Raw genomic sequence first — 21,521 nt, 5'->3', positions numbered from 1 at the left:
TCGTATTTGTTTATTGATTTTATATATAAATATATTTTAATCTTCTGGTTTCTTAAACACGCTTTTATTTATTTTATATACATTTTGTGGGTCGATAGCATTTGTGAGAGCTGTTCGTAGTTTTCTAATTTATTGTGTAGTTGTTATCCTCCGTAGTAAGACGTGTTTTGTTGTTGTTATGTTCTATTTGTTTTGCATAAATATTTCATATGTTGAATTTTCTTATGTTATTTTGTTAACAATGTAAAAAAAAAATTGTGTTATTCTTATTTAATAACTTTATTACTATTTAACAACTCAGCAAATATCATAATTATTTACTTTATATTTAATAAGTTAACAAAATTTAAAAAGTTACCATTTAACCAAGTAACTGAACTAATTATTCAATAACTTATAGACAATATTTGGAAATATTTTAACCAAAATTTTGAGTACAAGGGGAAAGGGGGGTGATGAATAAAGTATAATTTCTTTTTTTTTTTCCATACATAAAACTTTTTTTGTTGAGTGGTGTAAAAAATATTAGAATCTTCTACTGATTTCTTAGTTTAAAGCATGGTACAAGTTTTAAAGATAAACAATTTTAAAATGTTATGTCACTAGTTACATAATGAAACTACACTTAAAAAAAAAGTTATAAAAACTACAAAAGAACTAAATTAGTTTATCAAAAAAAATTTTAATTTGAGGCGTGTTTTTAAGATTTTTTTATTACAAATATGCATGTAGTGTAGTTTGGTGGATTTTTTGTGTTTTATTGTTACGAATGAACTTTAAAAAATGGGTAGTATGGGTATACTAAACAACATAAAGACACTGTTTTTTATTTGCACTTTGAATAGATTTTATCAATCAAGGTGAGACCCTAGAAGCAAGTTCAGTAAGCGTTTATTTTATTATATCGTATTATTTCGATCCAGCTATTCTCTTGTTGCCGTGCGTAGTTACGAGGCTTCTTTTGTGGTTTATGTTAATAAACAAAAGTAAATGTATAATGAATTTATAAAAATGTTGTCGTGTCGAAAAAAATACTTTTGCGATTAGATATGTAGAGGCAAAAATGCAAATTAATAAGAATACAAAAATCTTTGTTCAAAGTTAAATTTCATGGCGACTAATAAGTCATGAATTAAAAACGGAAACTATGAACTTTTAGTTGAAGGAAATACACTAATTGTTAACTTGTTAAATGGGAATTTTATTATTTAATTAGTCTATAAATATTTCGTGTATATTGTAAACCGATTATTATCAAGTCTGTACTAATAAAAAGTCTCAAAAAACATGCTCATAAAAAAAGAAGAGATTGGTATCAATCGGTGAAGTCGTAAGTTGAGCCGGTTATCAATACGTCACTCAGAGCCGTTTTTGGCACGCAAGAAATAGTTGCATAGCATTTCCAATATAATCAAAAGTGAGTTGGCTTTTTTGTTAATAAAGATATGTGACACATAGTTTGTAGGCGTGACGATGAACGATCATTGAGAAACTTCATTAAAGCTGCTGGCAATCATCTTGCACCCTACACTGTAAAATAAAACGGTGCGGCAATAAACCGAAATCGGTTTTTCAGACTGAAGCCAGATTGAAACCGTTTTCGGTTTTTTGAAAAACCGTAAAAAATCGGTTTTTCAAAAATCCATTATATTGCGTTTTTCGAAAAACTCATATCGGTTTTTTGAAAAACCATCATTTAGTTTTTTTTGCCGGGGTAACTAGGGAAGACGTGCTGTCCCCCTCCGCCTTTTTTTCTTCGTTAATTGACTTTTTTCACTAATTGAGGATTTTTTCAACGACAAAAAAAAAGACAGTGATTGTCCCCCCGCCCGACAGAATTAGACGGAATTCAAACGATATTTGCTTTTTAATAAACTAATTACCGATTACCACAATTCAATATCGTAGTATGTTACCATAAACCCCATTTGTAGAGAAAGATGATTAAGAAAAACAAAATTTAAATACAGCTAATTGTTTTAAATATCATATCAATTTTACATTTAAAGTTTGCATAATTTAGATATTTGTTTAGCTGTTTTGCAAAGTTTAACTTTATCCGATATAACATGGTGTTCAATAAAATTAAGTTTTTTTAACAAAGGCTTACCCAGCCAGCAAAACACGTGTTTTTAGAATCTAAAATGTTAACACCTTTAGACGTCAAAATTCATATAACTATAAGACATCTAATTGTATTTATCTTTGAGACGACTAAAAATAGCTGTCTCAAGCGGTCTAAAAGATGACTACTAATAGATGTCTTATTTATCTGAATTTAGATATCCAAAAGTGTTAACATTTTAGATGCGAAGAAAAACGTCTAAAAGACGTGTTTGTGCCGGCTGGGTAGGATAGGCAATGTCAAATAAAAAATATGCTGCCATAACCATAGTAACGCCACATGAAAAATCTAGAATGTCTTTTGCAACAAGAATTTTATCGACAAATAGATCAATGGAAATTGGTCTAAGAAACGGCCTTTAATTCGGAGAATCGGAGTTAGACAAACTGGATCCTAAATCAAAATAAAACATCAAGTTACAATTAAGGTATACTGAACCAAATATCTGCACTAGCAATAAATTACGATAAAACTCTTACCCTTTCAAAAATATATAGTAAACTCCAGATGAACTAGCATAGCCGCTCTTAAATTCTTCGAAATGCCTAAATGTGATAAATTGATGCTTACAAAACGAGAAATGTATGGATGAATGAGATTTAAATTCCCAAAATTCAATGACTTTTTTTTTGTATTAACAAGACATTTTTGTATTAATAATTTGAATATTAAATTCCCAATATTTGGTAGAACAATAACAGAAAGAAAAAAAAAAAAAAAAAAAACATTCTTCACAGTGTTGTTTTGGCAATGCTTCTTAAGCGTGCCAATGATTAAACGAACTTGGCTTTTCAAGAAAAGGACATCAGGACGCAACTTATTGCATTCTTCAGATAATAATGCCAAAAGGTCATCAGTAACATCGTGTTCTGTCTGTAAATAATAAAACTTTACATTCATCTGAAACTGGCAACATGTGAGATTAAATAATTTACCTAACATAATTCTTGAAACAAATTTAGAAACTAACTTTATATGACCTAATTTTATTATTATTAACTATTATTATTACACTATATTTAGAATAAGTTATAGTTGTCATAGTTTCAGCCTGCAAAAAAAATTCAAAATTAAAAACATTGGACGATTGGATGAGGGATAAAAATTTCCAAAAATCCAGAAAGAAAAAAGAAATATGAGTATACTTTAATTTCTTTCTTTCTGGCAGTAGGGAAATAAATAGCATCGGTACCATTTTTCAAACGTATCTCTATCTTTCTGTCTTTCACTCTTTGAAAAATATAAATATATATATAAAACTATAAACTAATTGTTCGTGTAATCTATTACATTCATCTTTTAAATACAAAATAACATATATACTTGTGTAATCGAGTGGCAGAATCTCTTAGCCGGCAATATCTGAGTCATTGACTCATTTATACCAATAGATTTCCTTTTATGGCCTCCATTGGCATGCCCATACTTTTTTTTATATTCCATTACTGTGGCATCATTAACGAGAGGTCGCCTAACTCATTTAAGTTTTTCTTTTAAAGCATGAACTAGAAACTCCTACAAAAAAATTTAACCTTAGAATAACAATTATATATATATATATATATATATATATATATATATATATATATATATATATATATATATATATATATATATATATACATATATATATATTAGTAAAAACACTTCTCTATCTTTTTTCTTCAACAAGCTTTTTCGATTTTGACAGGTTAATCAGGATGCTTCCTGATGAACCTGTCAAAATGTGTATATATATATATATATATACACCCTTAAATGTATTTCTGACAACACGATATATTTTTTCCATAAAGTGTATATATGTGTATATATATATATATATATATATATATATATATATATATATATATATATATATATATATATATATATATATATATATATATATATATATATATATATATATATATATATATATATATATATATATATATATATATATATATATATATATATATATATATGTATATATATATGTATATATATATATATATATATATATATATATACACACCCGTAAATGTATTTCTGACAACACGATATATTTTTTCCATAAAGTGTTGGACGAAAGTGAACAATAAAACGCAAGACCAGATTATTAATATTTTAGTCTTATATTTAATGTCCAATGGGGACATTATCTAACCTAACCCTAACCCTGCCCCAACCCAAACCCTTCAATGTGTTATTAACTCCCGCGTGTTCTCCCTAAATCAGTCGATGTGTGTATTACTCCTTGCGTGTTCTCCCTATATCAGTCGATGTATGTACTGAAGTCCTCAAGTTTCCCTAAATCAGTATAGCGTCATAGCGCAATGTCAACTCTGCAATTATATTTGTGTATATATATATACATATATATATATATATATATATATATATATATATATATATATATATATATATATATATATATAAAATTGTGTCAATAATATTTTTTTTATTGCATAATTTAACACACTGAGGACGAAAAATCTGTGTGTTTGTGTGTGTGTGTGCGTGTGTATAACACACCTAAACTCATTTTGCTTGCTAAGTGTTAACTTATGCAATAAAAAAATATATTTATTGACACAATTTTGTAATTAAAATGTAAACTAAAATGTTCAGCTTACTGAGCCATTTCCATGTGTTGGCTTAACATTTGGAAAACATAGAATCACTTCCTGTGCTAATTCATACAATTGTGAACTACTTGGATACCTAAAATAAATAGATTGATAAATTGATTTATAATATATTTTTTAATAATATTATTAATAAATATTAAATTTCATAATAATCATTTTACTATTTTTACTAAATTTGTATAAATAAAAGTCAGATCAGGTTATCCTGCTACTGGTAACATGTAACCCAGTACAATCTGCTTCATGTCCTGCTGCCTTTTAGGATACGCCTTTTTAGGCAAAAGCTAGGAGATGCCAACTCCGATTTAAAACACCCCCTGCCTTGGGGCTCTTGGTTGAGTAAAGGCTAGAGATGATGTCTCGATAAAAATACTCATCTTGGGCAGATGTTAAATGCACCTGGCTTTCTTGGGCAGATGTTAAATGCAGAAGGCTTCCTAGGCAAAGACTTAAGGGGTAAACAGATTCTATCTGTTGACCAGCCTCGCACCCCTTCTTCATCTATTAGGCTGGCGCAGATGTATTTTTAATACATTGTTTCCAGTTTAGGATGTTGAATGCTGGATCTTCTTGACTCAATGCATGGGTTTTGCTTGTGTCTCTGTTTTTATGACTAGGCAACTCACTTTATTATCTCCTAATGAGGGTACAGCTCTAAAACTCAGTTTTATGGTTCCGAGGCCGGCTGGTAGTCAGGTTTCCCGAACTCTGTGGTAGCTCTCAGAGAGGCTGATTCCATCAACAGCTGAATAATATCAAAGTATTAACAGTGCCATACTGCGCATGGATGGTGTCCTTGTTTGTACTTTTGGTGTGCATTGCGGAGGCCACATTTGGAGCCCTTTGTTACGGCTTAGGGTTTATTAGTAGTAATGAGGCAATTGCTTGGGCTATTAAACAGTGTTCTGAGTACTATCTATGCTTTGAGTCAAGTTCTTCAATCTAATTTAAAAATGAATAAAGTACCAAAAACTATAAAACACAAAAAACCATCATCATCACCAAGTTCTCTAAACCTATCATTCACTAATATTCGTGGTCTTCGAAGTAACTTTTCTTCTGTTGAGTCTTATCTCTTGCAAAATTCACCAGACCTACTTGCTCTTTGTGAGACTAATTTGAGTTCAGCTGTCTCATCTTGTGATCTAAGTGTTGATGGTTATCTTCCTCTAATTCGTAAAGACTCTAATAGTCACATGCTTGGCCTCAGCATTTACATCCGTAAGAATTCACCCATTTGTCGTGAAACTAGGTTTGAATCCACAGACTATTCTTTTATGTGCTTTCGTTTAGCACATAAAAGAATAGTCTGTGGATTCCATCTTTCAGTGTTTTAACAGATAAGATATGCATGAACAAATAGGAATTCCATTATTTTAAACGGATAAAACAAGATAGTCCTTAACATAACAAGTTACATGATTAATAGATACACTTGTAGTTTTAAATATTTCACTAATATTATATCAAAAATAATCAAATAGTTCATCTTGGATATTCTATGGAAAACACAAAGTTGATATTGTAACTCCATTCTTCTTAGTTTCATTGTTTTCGCAGACAATCATAAGAATTTAATTCTGCACATTGTCTCATTTGGTGTCGCTTTGATAATGTAAAGGTGATATTTTTGAAGTTAGAAATAATGTGGCACAATCTTTTAAAATAATTGTGTTTGGATTGAAACCTCATACACCATAAATGTCTTAAAGAGCCAAATAAACACATCATTCTTGGATAATGTATAAGATAATGCATTTTTGGAGTCATTTTGTCAGGATATTCAATATTAAACATATAGAGAAAATTCCCAATAAGGTATGTTAAATATGTAATTTGATCATGTTTAATTGTGAATGAAAATAAAATGTCAGATATTTGACGAAACAGCAAAAATACTTCCCAAAACAATGGAAGATTATCACAATGAATAGAAAGATAACCAATAATAATTATTGGAAAATTTCTAAAGAGACACCAATTTTCTGAAGCTTTTCCAGAGAGATGACCATTAGCAGAAATCGAATGGTTGCATATTTCACATGGAACATTTCTTGAATCATGAAATCCATATGGAAATGTTTTTATTTCATAGTTTAACTGGATTAAATTTATGATCTTATTTTCAATCGGTTTTTGGATTGTCAATTTCAAAGAAGTGGAACTATTCCCTCTAGAATGTCATGATGTAAGTCTGGTGGAAAGGATTTAATAACACTAAAGTAAGGCAATCTGTTTAAGCTGCATGATTTATTTATTCCAAATATTGCTTTATTTGCAGAATAACTTTTGACTGCTTGTAGATGAGTGTTATAATTTGAAATTGTTCTCAATGAACAAGAGTCTTCTGTGTATCTCAAAGATATGGCTTTATGATCAACTAAACAAAATTGACAAATTCTACCTGAATTGAAGCAGCACCTAAAACTGGCAAGCAAGTGAGCCCCTAAATTGTCTGCAGATACCGAGGCAATACAAACATGAAGATTGTGTTTAGTTCCTCTTAGATTAACAGTAACATAAGAACTCACTTGCTAAATCAACATGAACTTGGCTTGCAACTACATGTTTTTCTCTTAATTTTAGAAACATGTGTTTCAAGTTTCACAGTTTTCAACAGCATGTGCGCTCTCCTCACATGCTGTTGAAAACTGTGAAGCTTTTTGAAACTTTTATTACAGGTTGAAAAGCGGCAGTTAATCTTCAGATTAAAATCATGTAGGTAGGTACGTGGACTGATTTTTTTAAATTATTCAAATACTAGAATATTATATATCATTAGAAAGCTCTCAAATACAGTATTTCAAAGGTGAAAAAATTACGAAAATCGGACAATTCTATAAAAAGTTATGACGTTTTTAGTAGCAAATTTTTGATATATGGATTTCTTGATAAAACTGTGGTCAAAAAATTTTTTTTTTTACATAAATTGTTATAACATTGTCAATTCTAATTCAAAAATCTATAACTTGATATCAAAAGATAGGTGTAAAAATGGGCTTTAATTTAAACTTTTTTCTAGGTAAATGGCGCATCAAGGGATCCAGAGGGGGTGCTAATCCACCACCGACACCTCACAAAAAACACTTTTTCTCCATTAAAGAGTGTTTTTTTTATGAAATTGATAATATTTATGAATAACATTTTGGTATTATTTTATTCTACATCACTAGCGAGTATTACAGGTCTATCATAAAGTTGGGTGTTACGTTGTGGGTAAGGTTTAACACACCCTATCAAAATTTCATTCTTTTAAATATTGTTATATTTACTAAAATGAGTACATTATAAAAAATAAATATAACCTTTTAATACTTTGAAAAATAGTAACTAGTGGTGTATAAAATTACCTTTTTTGGAGGGGGCGTATGCCGCCCCCTCCCCCCTGCTGCCCTAAACCTGAAAAAAAAAATTAATAACAATTTCACAAAAAATGTTAAAATGCTTTCTTAAACAGAGAGAAATTAGAATAAAAAACTAATTTGCCACATTACTAGATGAGTTTGAATATCCATTTTGTCCTTTAAAGGGACCGATTACCCACTCCAACCTTAACAAAAAACACACAAAAACAATAAGTATTTTGAAATAAAAAATGTAATTAAGTTTTGTCTTGGCTTTTAGTGAATGATTTAATTTTTCAATTCCATTAATGAATAAAATTAAATCATTTTTAACAATAGACACCACGTGAAGGTAAGCCAGAGCCGTCTATCAAAAAAAATTTGCAAGCCATAAATCTTGCTGTACCATATTTGCAAGCTACAAAACTTGCTGTACCATATTTGCAAGCAACAAAACTTGCGGTACTCATTTTGCAAGCCATAAAACTTACTGTACCATATTTGCAAGTTACAAAACTTGCGGTACTCATTTTGCAAGCCATAAAACATTCCGCCTAAGTCGACCTCTTCTGCCACGACCACTTGCAGTACCTCTGCTGCTGTCCCCAGCACCCCTGCTTGGGGGATAATAGGGCCATCTAAAAAGAGGGTCATCTTTGCCCCCAAACTGGATCCAACGCAAATATGATCTGTTGCTGGTGGGTCCAGGATGCTGGGTCCTGTAAACCCTGTAGGCTTCATATGTAAGCTCTAAAAGCAAATAAATAATAATTATATTAGTAACAAATGGCATTATGTAACACTTGATAAAAATTTTTTACTTGTTAAAGTTTATCTAAATATATAAAATTATTGACTAATAAATCACTGATAGGTAAACAAATTTTTAATAAGAGTAAAAATTTCAATACTGCTAGTGATTTTCCTTTTATGAGAATTCAAATGAAAACACAATATAAATGTATTAAACAGTGTATATTAATAGGAATAATAAAAATTTGATAACCATTCAGATACATTTTTAATACATAAATTTACCAGCAGAAAGTTGAGCAGGTGGAACTAAAGGTAGAAAAAGTTGTCACTTAAAGATATTGCAATTACTAAGATATGCGCACACATATTAAAAAGTAATAGTTTTTAGACATACCAGTCGTTGCAGATGAACATGAAACTAAGGTTAAAAAGTTGTAATAAGAAAAATTGTAATTGATGAAAAATGCTTACACAATTAGAAGGTAAAATTTTTAAAACTTACCAATCGTAGAAGATGAACATGGTTCTAAGGTTAAAAAGTTGTAATACAAAATTAATATAGCAAATGATGAATAATGGACACGCATATTAACAAGTAATATTATTTAGACATACCACTTGATGCAGAGGACGATGAAACAGAGGTAAAAAAAGTTTTAAAAAAGAAAAATATAGCAATTGATAAAAAAAGGCATACACAAATAGAAAGTAAAAATTTTAAAACTTACCAATCGTACCAGATGAAGATGGTCCTAAGGTTAAAAAGTTGTAATAAAAAATTAATACAGCAAATGATGAAAAATGGATACACATATGAAAAAGTAATATTATTTAGACATACCACTTGATGCAGACGACAATAAAACTAAGGTAAAAAAGTTGTAATAAAAAACAAATATTGATGAAATTGATGAAAAATACATAAACATATTAGAAAGTAAAGCATTTAAAATATACCAATTGTAGCAGATGAGGATGTTCCTGAGGTTAAAAAGTTTTAATAGAAAATAAATATTGCATTTGTTGAGAAATGCATACACATATTAAAAAGTAATAGTTTTTAAACTTACCACTTGTTGCAGTTAAAGTTGGAACTAAGGTTAAAAGATTGTTATAAAAAAATAAATGTTGCATTTGATAAGGAATGCATAACAGGTTTTTAGAACTTACCAACTGTACCAGATGAAGATGGTTCTAAAGTTAAAAAAGGAGTGAGACACCACAAAAAAAAATAAGTTTAGAATTAAATATATTCACAGAATAAAAATTCCTGGTTTTCAAAATTACTAGCTATAGCAAGTAATGAAAGGAGAGTTAAACAAAATATGAGTTAAACCTAGACACACATGTTTAAACTTTTGTTACTATGATTCATAACAAAAGTTATAATATACAAACTTATCAATGGTAGACCTTGTCGATTCAACTAAAGGTAACAAAAAAATTGTACGATAAAAAATAACACCTTGTAATTGCCAAAAGTAAGTTCAAAAAATAACAACTAAAAAATTAAAATATAAAGATTATATGTATATAAACAAGAAGCTAACATTAAGAATGGGTATGTACTTATGTAAACAATAAACATATATAAACTAGTATACATCAAGAAAAAGGTATAGACAATAATAATTATATCTTATATTTAAAAAAACTTTAGAAGCATTAAGTTAATGCAAAAATGTTATGGGAACTATACTTACGAAATCTCAAAAAATCTATAATGATAGTGCTAGGATCTAAACAAGAAGCAAATATTAGACATGTTTGTATAATTATTTAAATAATATTTATAGGATGAAGTAGTATACAACAGGAAAATAATAAAAGAAGATGAGTGTAATTTTTATACCATTCAACACCAAAAAATATGTCTGTTAAGAATAAATCAGTATAAATTCGATTTGTAGACTTGAAGCAAATTATACAAATCATAAAATAATTTATTTTTAACAAAGTATTTGTTAATATAAAAATAAGTATTATTAATACTTATGTGTGTATTAACAAATTTTTATACTTATATGATGTTTTAATGAACCTGTGAAATGATACTTTAATCTATCAATAAAATCAAAACAGTTTTAATTTAATAGTATTAGATTAAAACTGTATTATTAAAAATGTATTACTAAAAATGTATTAGTAATACATTAATCTTTTTATACTTAAGATTATCTTACTAAGATAAACAAAAAGAGTAAGGTTTTTACATTTATGTTTTTGTTTTAAAAATAGTTAGCAATAATATAATTATGAAAAAAAAAATTTGCTTACTATCTGTTAGAGAATCTATATATTTTGTAAGTCTTTTTTTTCCATTTTATCTGTTTTTCTGTTATCTGTTATCTAATAATAAAAATAATGCAGAAAAAAAATTGTTTTTCTAAGAACTGGCCCCCCTATCCGCCTCCGTATTTATATAGTTCGCTGTTACCGAAAAAAAATTCATTAAAACAGAAATTAGGTACCAAAAGTGCTGCACTTAGTTATATAGCTGCTCCCATTTTTTTTTTGGCTGAAATTTGGCAGGTAAAAAGAAAATACATGTAGAAAGTAGAATAAATAATAAAAAAAGCGGGCTCAACATTTCTTTGATACGAAATTAATGGGAGAACATCGACTAAATTTTCATAGAAAATTGTCAGCAAAAAAATTCATAAAAAAGTTAGGCAACCATACTTAAAAATAGTATAAGAATCAAGCTTGACCTTTCTTCTTTCAAAAAATATCCTATGTTTATATGTGTTTCTAAAAAGAAATACCTCAAAAAAACGTTTGCCTAAGGCTACCTAAAACAAGTGGTATTTGTAGAATAACACATAGTAAACTATCTGCTCCCTTTTTTTTTTCTTTGAAAATTGGCATGTGCTTAGAAAATGCATGTAGAAAGTAAAATCAATAATAAAAAAAGCGGGCTCAACATTTCTTCTACTATAAATTAATGTGAGAACATATACTATATTTTCAGGACCTTAACAAACCATGAAAAATTAGTAACCATACATTAAAAGCCACATAAAAATCAAGATTAACCCTTCTTCTTTCAGAAAAATATCTAGGTTTATATATGTTTCTAAAAAGAAACACCAAAAAAAAACGTTTGTCTGACGCTACCTTAAAAAAAGTGAAAAAAACGTGGAACAAAATTTTAGCACAAAAATCGGCTCCGTAAAACGCGATTTCCGCGTACCTAATGTGGGTGGTAAATTTCTGTAATGCCTATATAGCTTTAAAATAATTGATACTGGTGTTAAACACATTGAACAATAGAATTTTATTTAAAACTGAATTGTTTTTAAAAACTACCTATGAATTTGTCAACACATGTTTCTAAACAACAATTTTTTAACCATAGAGCAACATCCAAAGATGACCAAGTTTCAGGTTGCTCCTAAAACAAATATTTTTAAACTTCAAAGAGTTTTTATAATAATAACTCGAGTATTTTTGTAGTAAGTATATTTAGTTTTTTATGCAAAAGTTAAAGAACATATTTTATGGTATGAAATTTATACTCAAACTTACTGGCAAAATGTTAACAACGATTCCAGCCATTTTCGCAAAATTTTCAAAACTCAAATAGTAAAAAACTTACGGCCTTAAGATACGATTTTTTGAAGATACGGTTTTTTGAAAAACCGTTAAACTTCAAGTAAAACGTAAAACGTCAAGTATAAAACCAATTGGATTTTTAAAAAACCAAAAATCAGGAAACCGTTTTTTTGAAAAACCAAGTAGTTATTCAAAAAACCACTAAAAAACCGATTCGTTTTACAGTGTACATTATTTTTAAATAGAAAAAACGTCTCTGCAAAGATTGGTTCTTTAAGTGGTCTAGACGATGCCGTATACGCAATATCTACATCCAAATGGAAGGAAGATAAGTAATTTAAAGCGTAAAAACTGTAAACATAACAAACCATAACATAAAGTTTGGAGTAAATAAAACAAGAAAACAAAATATAAGAATTGCAAAAAATACCAATAAATTTGCTTTTTTCTTATGGAAAAAAAAAACACTTAAATTTAGTAATAAAATAAAAAGTTATAAATTATGTTGAAAAATGTAACATACCATCTGATGAACAATCAAGGTTTGTTAACTTCTGCAAAAATACAATAAATGCAGTAGTTGGAATAAAAAGAAAAATAGAAATGAATAAACACTTGCAATATTAAATAAAGTAATAAATAGACAATCGATTATATATAATAAAGAGACAATCGAGGTTAATGCATTAACTACGATTAATGTACAATTCATTGGTATATTTCAGTATACAATAGGGCAGATCAATTTTGGAATCAGAATTTGTTTATTTAGTGGAAAAAAAAGTGTTTGATTGAAGCCTTTTTATTTAAAAAAAATTTAGGTTGAGCTAAAATGATTTCAAAATATATTGATAAATATAATTAAATTTTTTTTGTAATGCCATCTTTACCATTTACACTTTCGTACAAAATTAAAGATTGCCTCGCTTACGCAAGATAAAAAAGTGTTAAATTTTTACAGAAATAGATCAAAAAGTAAAGATTGTCAAACAAGCGTAAAACACGTAATAACACAACGTGTTATTACGTGTTTTATCAATATAAAAAAATATTATATTTATCAATATAAAAAAATATTATATTTATATTTATCAATATAAAAAAAGGTAATTTAGGTATTCATTCTTCAAAAAAAAGCAAGTTCGAGCTAGTTCAAAAAAATAATGGTTTTTTTTTTCTTAAAATCGAAGCTACCAATAGTCCAAAACTACCCCACAAGAGGGGGTAGTTTAGGAAAATGTTGGGGCAGTTTAGGAAATATAATTAAAAGACAAAAAATGTTTCTTAAACCTAATTTTTTCGTTTAGCAGTAATTATTAACAATAACAGAATCAACAGAATTATTAGGAGTAACATAATTATTCTTATAAAGATCTCAAACCATTAATGAGTTTTTTTGTATATTCAAATAAACTAAAAAGAAAATGCTATTTAATCACATATCACTCTTATTAATAAAAAGATAATAAAAAAATAAGTTTGAATATAAAATGGATGTAGATAAACAATTTTTCTTTTTGTTTTAATTGAGAGAATTCATAACATTCAACCAAGTTTAAATGTAGAAAAATCAAATTTGAATATAATACAAGAAACTCTTGAAATGCTTCCTGCATTGTTTGGCATAGGAAGTTTAGCTAAGACTTCTGCAATTGGCACCGACCACTTATTTTGTATATCAGGAAAGTAAAATATATTAAATCCTACTTTTTTATTCAACAAATTAACAACCAAAATGTTTCCATTTATTTCTTCAATTCTGCAAACAAAAGCTAACGTTGCATTGTTAACTGTTGAAGCACTTTTTTTTTTGGGGGGAGGGGGGGGAGAGGGTTGATATGGTTGTTAAATATTTTCTGTTTTGTGTAAGTTATAGATTCTGTATTTGGTGGTCTTTCTGGCGTGTCTGTTAAAATTCTTGATCTTCCTTTTTTTCTGCCTCATGATGTTTTCTTTCTTGGATGTGCTTTGAGGTATTGTCTAATCATTTCAGGAGATAAAACTGGTGCAGATGGCTGTGACGGCTCATCAGCTGAGTTTCTATATTCATTAAGTGACTCTTTATTTGGCACAGTAGCTTCAAAAGTTTTTACTATAGAATGATCACTAACATTTAAAATTTTAAAACCTATGTAGCTTTTTTTATTATTGTCATTATTACTAGATTGATAAGAGATGTAATTAAGGCTTTGGTTTGTTACATCTGAACAGTCGAAATCTTCATTTGTGAATGCATTTCTATAAAAAAGGAAAAATACCACATTTTTTGAACCCTGCAGTAATATTATTTGGTGTAAATGAGCCATTATATGCAGGGGTTACTATACTGACTAAATCATGAATTGTTATAGTTCTTCCTGGGTGATTTAACAACCAGTCATTTTGAGATGCAGAAATTTTTTGTTTAAAAGGACCCAATACTGAAACATCAAGAGGTTGAAGTCTATGTGTACAATGTGGTGGGAGTGTAAGTAAAACAATTCCATTTTCTCTGCAAAAGTTGATTGCATTAATAGTACAATGGCTTTTGTGGTTATCTAGTAATAACAAAATCTTGTTTTCTTTATTGTACTTTGAATGGAGCTTTAAATGTTTGAGCACTCGTATAAAAATTTCTCCTGTCATCCATCCACTACTAGGGTTGTTAGCAAATCCAACACAACCATTAGGTCCTCCTTTTAGCATACGCTCTTGAAATCTTGCTCTAGGATAAATAAAAACTGGTGGTATAGTGTTTACGACTGCATTAATAATAGCACACATAGTTACAAGCTGCCCTCTTTCAGCTGAGACGTTTTGACAAACTTGCTTTTGACCACGCTGAGCTATGACATTTGGTGCCTGCACAACAGTCATGACACTTGTTTCGTCTATGTTAAATATGCGTTCTGGAGAATATTTTGACTAACAGAGTACTCTCTCTAAGTTGAGTTGAAATTTATTCACATTTTGTTGGTTAAAACTTGTTGCTCTTGATAGACTTGTATTTTCTGGTTTGCGCAGAGAAATCTTTTTGTGTCCTATCATAAATCCTTTCATTCATTCAATGCCAGCAATTTTAATTTGGCTCCATAATTCAGGACATTTTTTCAAAGCATTACTATATTCATATGCTAAAATTCTAGCTTGGTAATAAGTTAAACCATAATTTATTTTTGATGATTTCAACATATAATTTTCTAACATAGCTTCTTCTGCATTAGTAAATACTTGATTCACAGAATATTTGGTTGAAAAGTTATCACTTTTCGATTTTCTTTTATTTCTGAGCATTTTTATTCTGTAAGCTAACGTACTTTTAAAGAACCAAAATACACCTGCAGCTTCTCTTAACTTCATTGTTTTATCAAAAACATGTTTAACTGCAGTTTTTAAATTTTTCTCGTTGATAAATCTTTCACATTTTTTTTTATAATTGCGCACCATTTTTAAAGGTTCCGCGCAACACGTCCTAAATCGCCCCGTGAAAATCATCCAATGCTGCCTCAACCCTGATGTCAGGAAACATTCTACAATTTTTCTGTGAAGAATTTATGTCTTATCGTTGAATTTTTTTATTTACGTCGCAGAACATATACCTTTCACAGAAAATGCAAAAAATAATTCCTTGGGTGGAGTAAATTTCTTTGTAAATCCTTACACTTAAGAATTAAAAAAGTTAGAAAAAAATATCAAAAACCACAAAACGTTTGTAGAAAAGCTACCTGACTGCCTTTGTGAAAGAAATCCTATGACGCTTGCGTGTGAAAGTATTTTCAATCGACGAATATATTAAACTTGAAGAGTTGAAGAGTTAGTATTTTTTGGATTATTCGCCTTGTCCTAAACTACCCCTGTCCTAAACTGTCCCCCTCTCCCCTATAGCAAAAAAAATAATTATGATTTGGTTACCTTTAATGTTCACTTGTTGCGTAGAAAAGAAGTCAGAGTACTTTTCAAATTCGCGACGTTAGAATTATCGTATTCGATCTCCACATTTTTGAGTTTTGAGATAAAACGATTTAAAAAATAAAAACTTTATGAGACAGCATATAAAAACATTTTTATAGCTTATGTTTTCTCCGCAACTTTTTTACTTATAACTTAGGTTTTAATATAGCAGAAAAATATTATTCAGATGTACACAACACTATCCATAAGTTAATTTTTTCAAAAGTGGAGATAGAACAAGATAGTTCTAACGTCGCAAACTATCTAGACTAATAAACTAATGTAGCAACTAGGGTTTCTGAAAAACAGTGGTTTTTAAAAACAGCTGTTTTACTGTTTTATAATTTTTACAGACAGCTGTTAACAACTGTTTTTGAAATTCGAACCCCGCCCCTTTTATTACCCCCACCCACCCTCCTTGTATTAAGCAGGTGAGAGTAAAATTTTTTCCAATAATATATATCCTAACATAAACTTTACATTTTATAACAGTACTTCAAAAAAGAGCTGATAATGACTTATCTGAAAGTTGTGATCTTATTTTTGTACAAAAGTTGACACACACGGAGAATACTCTTTCAACATCCGTAGATGAGGGCCTAATTGTTAATAATGCATCATAAAGCTTTTGTAAGTTTTCTGTACGCTGGTCTGTATTTTTAAAAAGAGGAATTCAGCTTTAAACTTGAAATTATCTTGTCCAGAAGACACTATTGGTGATTCATTTTTCTTCAGCAACACATTCAGTTCCTCTTGCAGAGTTAAAATTTTATCTGATGAATTACTGGAAGTTGTTTCAATAATATTAACGTCATGAACACCAAAAAGTCGAGATATCAACATTCCTGCAAAAGTTATCGTATCTCTGGATGGGGTTATTGTAGAGTTCTTTAGACAGCGTAATAAATTCATGACATCTGTATTCAGGTATTCATCGACTCTAATTCTCAAATTATCCATCAATTTTTTGCTAATTTCACTGTTAACTAAAGAAAGTTTCTCAAACATAAATTCTAAAATCATGTCAGCGCTCAACAGAGTTGCATCTAATTTACTAAGATTCTCTATAGCAAGTTTAATGAGTTTCATTGTCTCTAGTAAACCTTTCAAGGCATCGAAGTCTACATTATTTGCCTTAAATTCTAATAAAGTTTCTTGAATTACCGTCTCTGTCTTTATCAATGGCTCAAGCATTATTGGTATTGTGTTCCAACGAGTTTTTACATCAAGATGAAGTTCAATTTCTTTTCCAAGTAGAGCTTTGACTTTTGATTGAAAAACTTGATTTTGAGTACTTGACAGTTTGATGTATTTTATCAGTTTGCGTGAGTTCTTTAAAGTAAATTATGTCAATATAATCTTTGAAATCATCATTTATAAATTCAAAATTGGTGCCTTTGTCAAAAGAATCATTTTGATTGTTATTGTCATCACAGGGATCGCTTAAATCTTTAATATCATGTTTTTTCGTATAAAGTGTGTCACATACTCCAAGATGTATACCATGATTAAGACAAAATTTGCCAATAACATCTAAATTTTGAATATACTTCTTGTTTACTCCAGATGTAACCAAATCTTTTACCATCGATATTCTAAACACATTTAGATGTTGTTTCATTATTTCAACCATATCAAGCGCACTGCATGAACCCAAAATATGAATTAATCCTGTTTTATACGTGATATTGTCAGTTTTATCATGAATATTTACTCCAAAATATTTTCGTCCTCTTAAAGTAGTAACGTCGTCGATAGCCATCGTAACTTCACTTTATTGGCTACTTTTAATTTTATGGTGTCAATCGTTTTTGTTTTTTTTTGCTTTTTATCAAAATCTTTGTGCAAAAGTTTCATTACATCACTTTCGTTAGCGGGGAGTTTAAATCCATCTCGAGCTATTGACTGGCGAATGTATTTATTTCTGGTTATAGCTCGAACTTAAATACCATTCCCAGCCAAATCAGAAATAATATTTTGAAGCTTCTTTTGCGCTAAGAAGTCGCCAACAGTTTTTTGTCTCTTCTCGCTTGCTCTCTTATCTGTTAGTATAATTGATTCTGTTACCTTATCGAAACAAAGTCCGTGACTTTTAAAGTGATTTTTAAAGGTAGTCGTAGAATTCCTGAGCACTTTATTATTTTGTTGCAACGCTGACACTGTACTTCCAACTCTTTTGTAATTGGATTTTTCCTTTTTGTTGCGTAATTCAGACTGACATTGCTAATAATATGAATAGAAAGTAAAGATATTAAGTAGCCATTTTACCCACCGTTAAAAACTAATTCATAACTAGTAATTATGCATTTATTTTTAAGTCAATGTAAATAAGAAACTGGTGCTAGAAGCCCTATTTATAACTCTAAAGAAACTCTTAAGAAACCTTTAAGAAACTTTTAGTACTAGATTAGTAAAAAAGAACTATTAAAATAGGAAACTTCTTAGTACTTGCCTGTGTGCTTAGTTTTTTTATAAAAAATGATAACTACTGAACTAAAGTTATTTATTAAAGTTACTTATCCTATATTTTAAACTATTTACTAAATTGTTATTGAAAAATAAATCAAACTAAATTACCATTCAAATTGCTTAAATAAACGTGTTGTTATATTGTTAATAAAGAAACTTATCTCTTAGCAATTGTTAATTTTTAAAATATAAATAAACTTTTATCTGAAAGTGTTCGAATAAAAAATTGTTCGAACATTTTCAGGTTTGAATGAAACTTTATGCATAAACTCGTTATTATATTATATCCTAATATTACTCATTATAATATGGAAATAGAATTTAATGGTTATGCGAATGCATAAAAAAAGTTTCAGTTTTTAACTTTTGTCGCTTTAATTTTAATCCACATGTAGCCCAGATAAAAAAAAGTTTTTTTTTTAAAATAATCATTTTATATTAAATAACAATATAAAATAAAAATATTTTCGAATAAAATAAATACTATTGCATTACTACAAATACTAGTTTTATACTAGTAGTATGATCAAGTACATTATTATGAATTTTATAATATGAAATTAATATTTATATTATAATGAAATTCACATTTATATTATAAAGTTGCTCAATATTATTATTTGATATTTATATTCCTTTAGAAGGCAGATTACATTTAAAAAATAGAGTAAGATTTGGCCCAAAAAGATCATTTCAACTTGGTTTAATTGATCATGGATGGTCTAGAAACATATCTTATATATTTTAAACAACTACTGCAACATGAAACTAATTACAAATTTCCAAAAATGGCATTATTATATTGGCAATATTATTAGAATCTAGTTTAAAATCTGTCAGCTCTAGTGTGGTCATTCTAGCTTTAGTTTCGAATTAAAAAGTAGAATAAAATAATAAAAATTTTTTGCCAATGAAAATTACAAACTTTAATAAAAAGAAAACAGTTTCATGAATAAAACGTTACATAAAATATCATTAAATGTGTATGCAGACAATACAAATTTATTTTACAACCACTTCGATATAAAAATATTGTTCGAAACCACTTTGGTATAAAAATATTGTTCAAAACCACTTCGATATAAAAATAATGTTCGAAACAATAAACACTAAACTAGAAAGCTTTTACCAATGGTTTAAAGCTAATAAATTATTATTAAATTGTGAAAAAACAATTTTACTCTCTTCATAAAATAAGACAATTAATTAATCTTCCGTTAAAACTACCAAAACTGTCCATTAATAAAAATGAAATAAGCCGAGTAAACCATACAAAGTTTTTGGGAGTATTATTTGATAAGAACTTATTATGGAGAAACCATATTAGTCTCATTGAAACAAAAATCTCTTCTGCTATAAGTGAATTATACAAATTTTTTTTGATTATAAATTGCGCAAAATGCTTTACCTCAGTCTTGTTCATTGTCATCTCTCCTACGCTAATATTATTTGAGCAAACACACACAAAACCAAATTAATAAGATTACAGAGCTTACAAAACCGCGCATGTAAAGCAGTTAACAATGAAAAGAGATTAGAAAACCCTACCCCTGTAATGAAATACATGAATGTCCTAGATATATCAAAACATAATTTACTTCAAATACTAATATTTATGTGTAAATATAAGAATACTTTGCTGCCAGAAGCATTATTTTATTTTGGAAAATACAACCTTCGGTCAAATACCAACCATAACCATCACTTGAGCAGAGTAAAATCACAAGTGCCCAAATTTTTTAATTTTGAGCTGAGGCCCGTCATTGCGGAATCAATGTATATATATATATATATATATATATATATATATATATATATATATATATATATATATATATATATATATATATATATATATATATATATATATATGTATATATGCAACAGCATATTTATATTAAATTTGTTCGTCTAAAGATTTAAATATTTATATTGCAACGGAGTTTTCAATGTTTATTCTTCATGAAGTATTTTTCTAAAATGTTTATTGTAAACTTACTAAAATTATATGGACTTTAAATGGCATTGTTAGAGGGGTTCTAAGAAAAGATTGTGGCAACACCAGCCATCCGTATCTTCCTTGAGCCTATGTCTGTTTTTATTCTTTTTGTAAAGTAAAAGTTTTATTGTAATTTTATTATTTATCTTTAAATGAACAGCAAAATATATTTAAACATTTACAATAATAGTTATAATATAAAATTAAAAAATTTGTCATCTAGTTACGTCCCAGTGAAAAAAAGATAGCAAATGATAAAATACGTGTTTAAAACTTTTCAAATACGTTTTACTACGCATTTTATACGCCTTAAACGCGTCTTTTATCTATTGGTAGCGACTTGCTATTCGCTGGCTCATTTCCCACCGGGGTAATCTGGACAATATGGCTCACTATGATTTTTTGTCCACAACTTAACTAACCAACAACCTAACCTAAATTGTCGCAAAATAAACGCACTTTACAAAAAATTATCCCTAAAATTGTTTTAACATGGTTATTATTAGTTAATAATGATATTTATTTTTAATGATATAAACACAATAGTAAAATAATAAAGAAAACCTGCGAAAATATTTTATGACTCTATTTTTCAAGACTTCTGAGACGAATCAAAGCCTTAAGTTAGATGACTTCAAACTTTTAATCATTTAAAAAGCAAATAATATTTTGAGTTTTTTTTTTTTTGTATTGAAACAGCTAAGATAATA

At 28.5% G+C, this 21,521-nt stretch overlaps 2 protein-coding genes across 3 annotated transcripts; both read right to left on the bottom strand.

The window, feature by feature from the left end:
* Positions 1–1,959: 1,959 nt before the first annotated feature.
* LOC136075333 (uncharacterized) lies at positions 1,960–5,152 on the bottom strand. Of its 2 annotated transcripts, none has more exons than XR_010635844.1 (5): positions 4,744–5,151; positions 3,449–3,640; positions 2,861–2,998; positions 2,605–2,670; positions 1,960–2,518 (listed from the first exon to the last, which is right to left on the bottom strand). XR_010635844.1 is itself a non-coding variant. In XM_065788137.1 (5 exons), the coding sequence occupies exons 2-5, from the start codon at positions 3,566–3,568 to the stop codon at positions 2,503–2,505; spliced, it is 345 nt and encodes a 114-aa protein (XP_065644209.1). In that variant the 5' UTR covers positions 3,569–3,640; positions 4,744–5,152; the 3' UTR covers positions 1,960–2,502. The 2 variants fall into 2 exon arrangements, 1 of the variants encoding a protein (XP_065644209.1); XM_065788137.1 differs by having other exon boundaries at positions 2,856–2,998; positions 4,744–5,152.
* Positions 5,153–6,076: 924 nt separating this feature from the next.
* On the bottom strand, positions 6,077–21,445 carry LOC136075332 (uncharacterized). Its single transcript, XM_065788136.1, has 7 exons — positions 21,376–21,445; positions 11,136–11,207; positions 9,700–10,052; positions 9,361–9,610; positions 9,253–9,276; positions 9,141–9,164; positions 6,077–8,852 (listed from the first exon to the last, which is right to left on the bottom strand). Exons 4-7 carry the CDS (start codon positions 9,443–9,445, stop codon positions 8,629–8,631), a joined length of 357 nt encoding a protein of 118 aa, XP_065644208.1. The 5' UTR covers positions 9,446–9,610; positions 9,700–10,052; positions 11,136–11,207; positions 21,376–21,445; the 3' UTR covers positions 6,077–8,628.
* Between the last annotated feature and the right edge of the window lie 76 nt (positions 21,446–21,521).

The sequence above is a fragment of the Hydra vulgaris genome, chromosome 01 (genome assembly GCF_038396675.1).
Source record: "Hydra vulgaris chromosome 01, alternate assembly HydraT2T_AEP".
Taxonomy (NCBI): domain Eukaryota; kingdom Metazoa; phylum Cnidaria; class Hydrozoa; order Anthoathecata; family Hydridae; genus Hydra; species Hydra vulgaris.
Note: the sequence above shows the minus strand (reverse complement) of the source record. Positions and strands in the feature narration are given on the sequence as shown.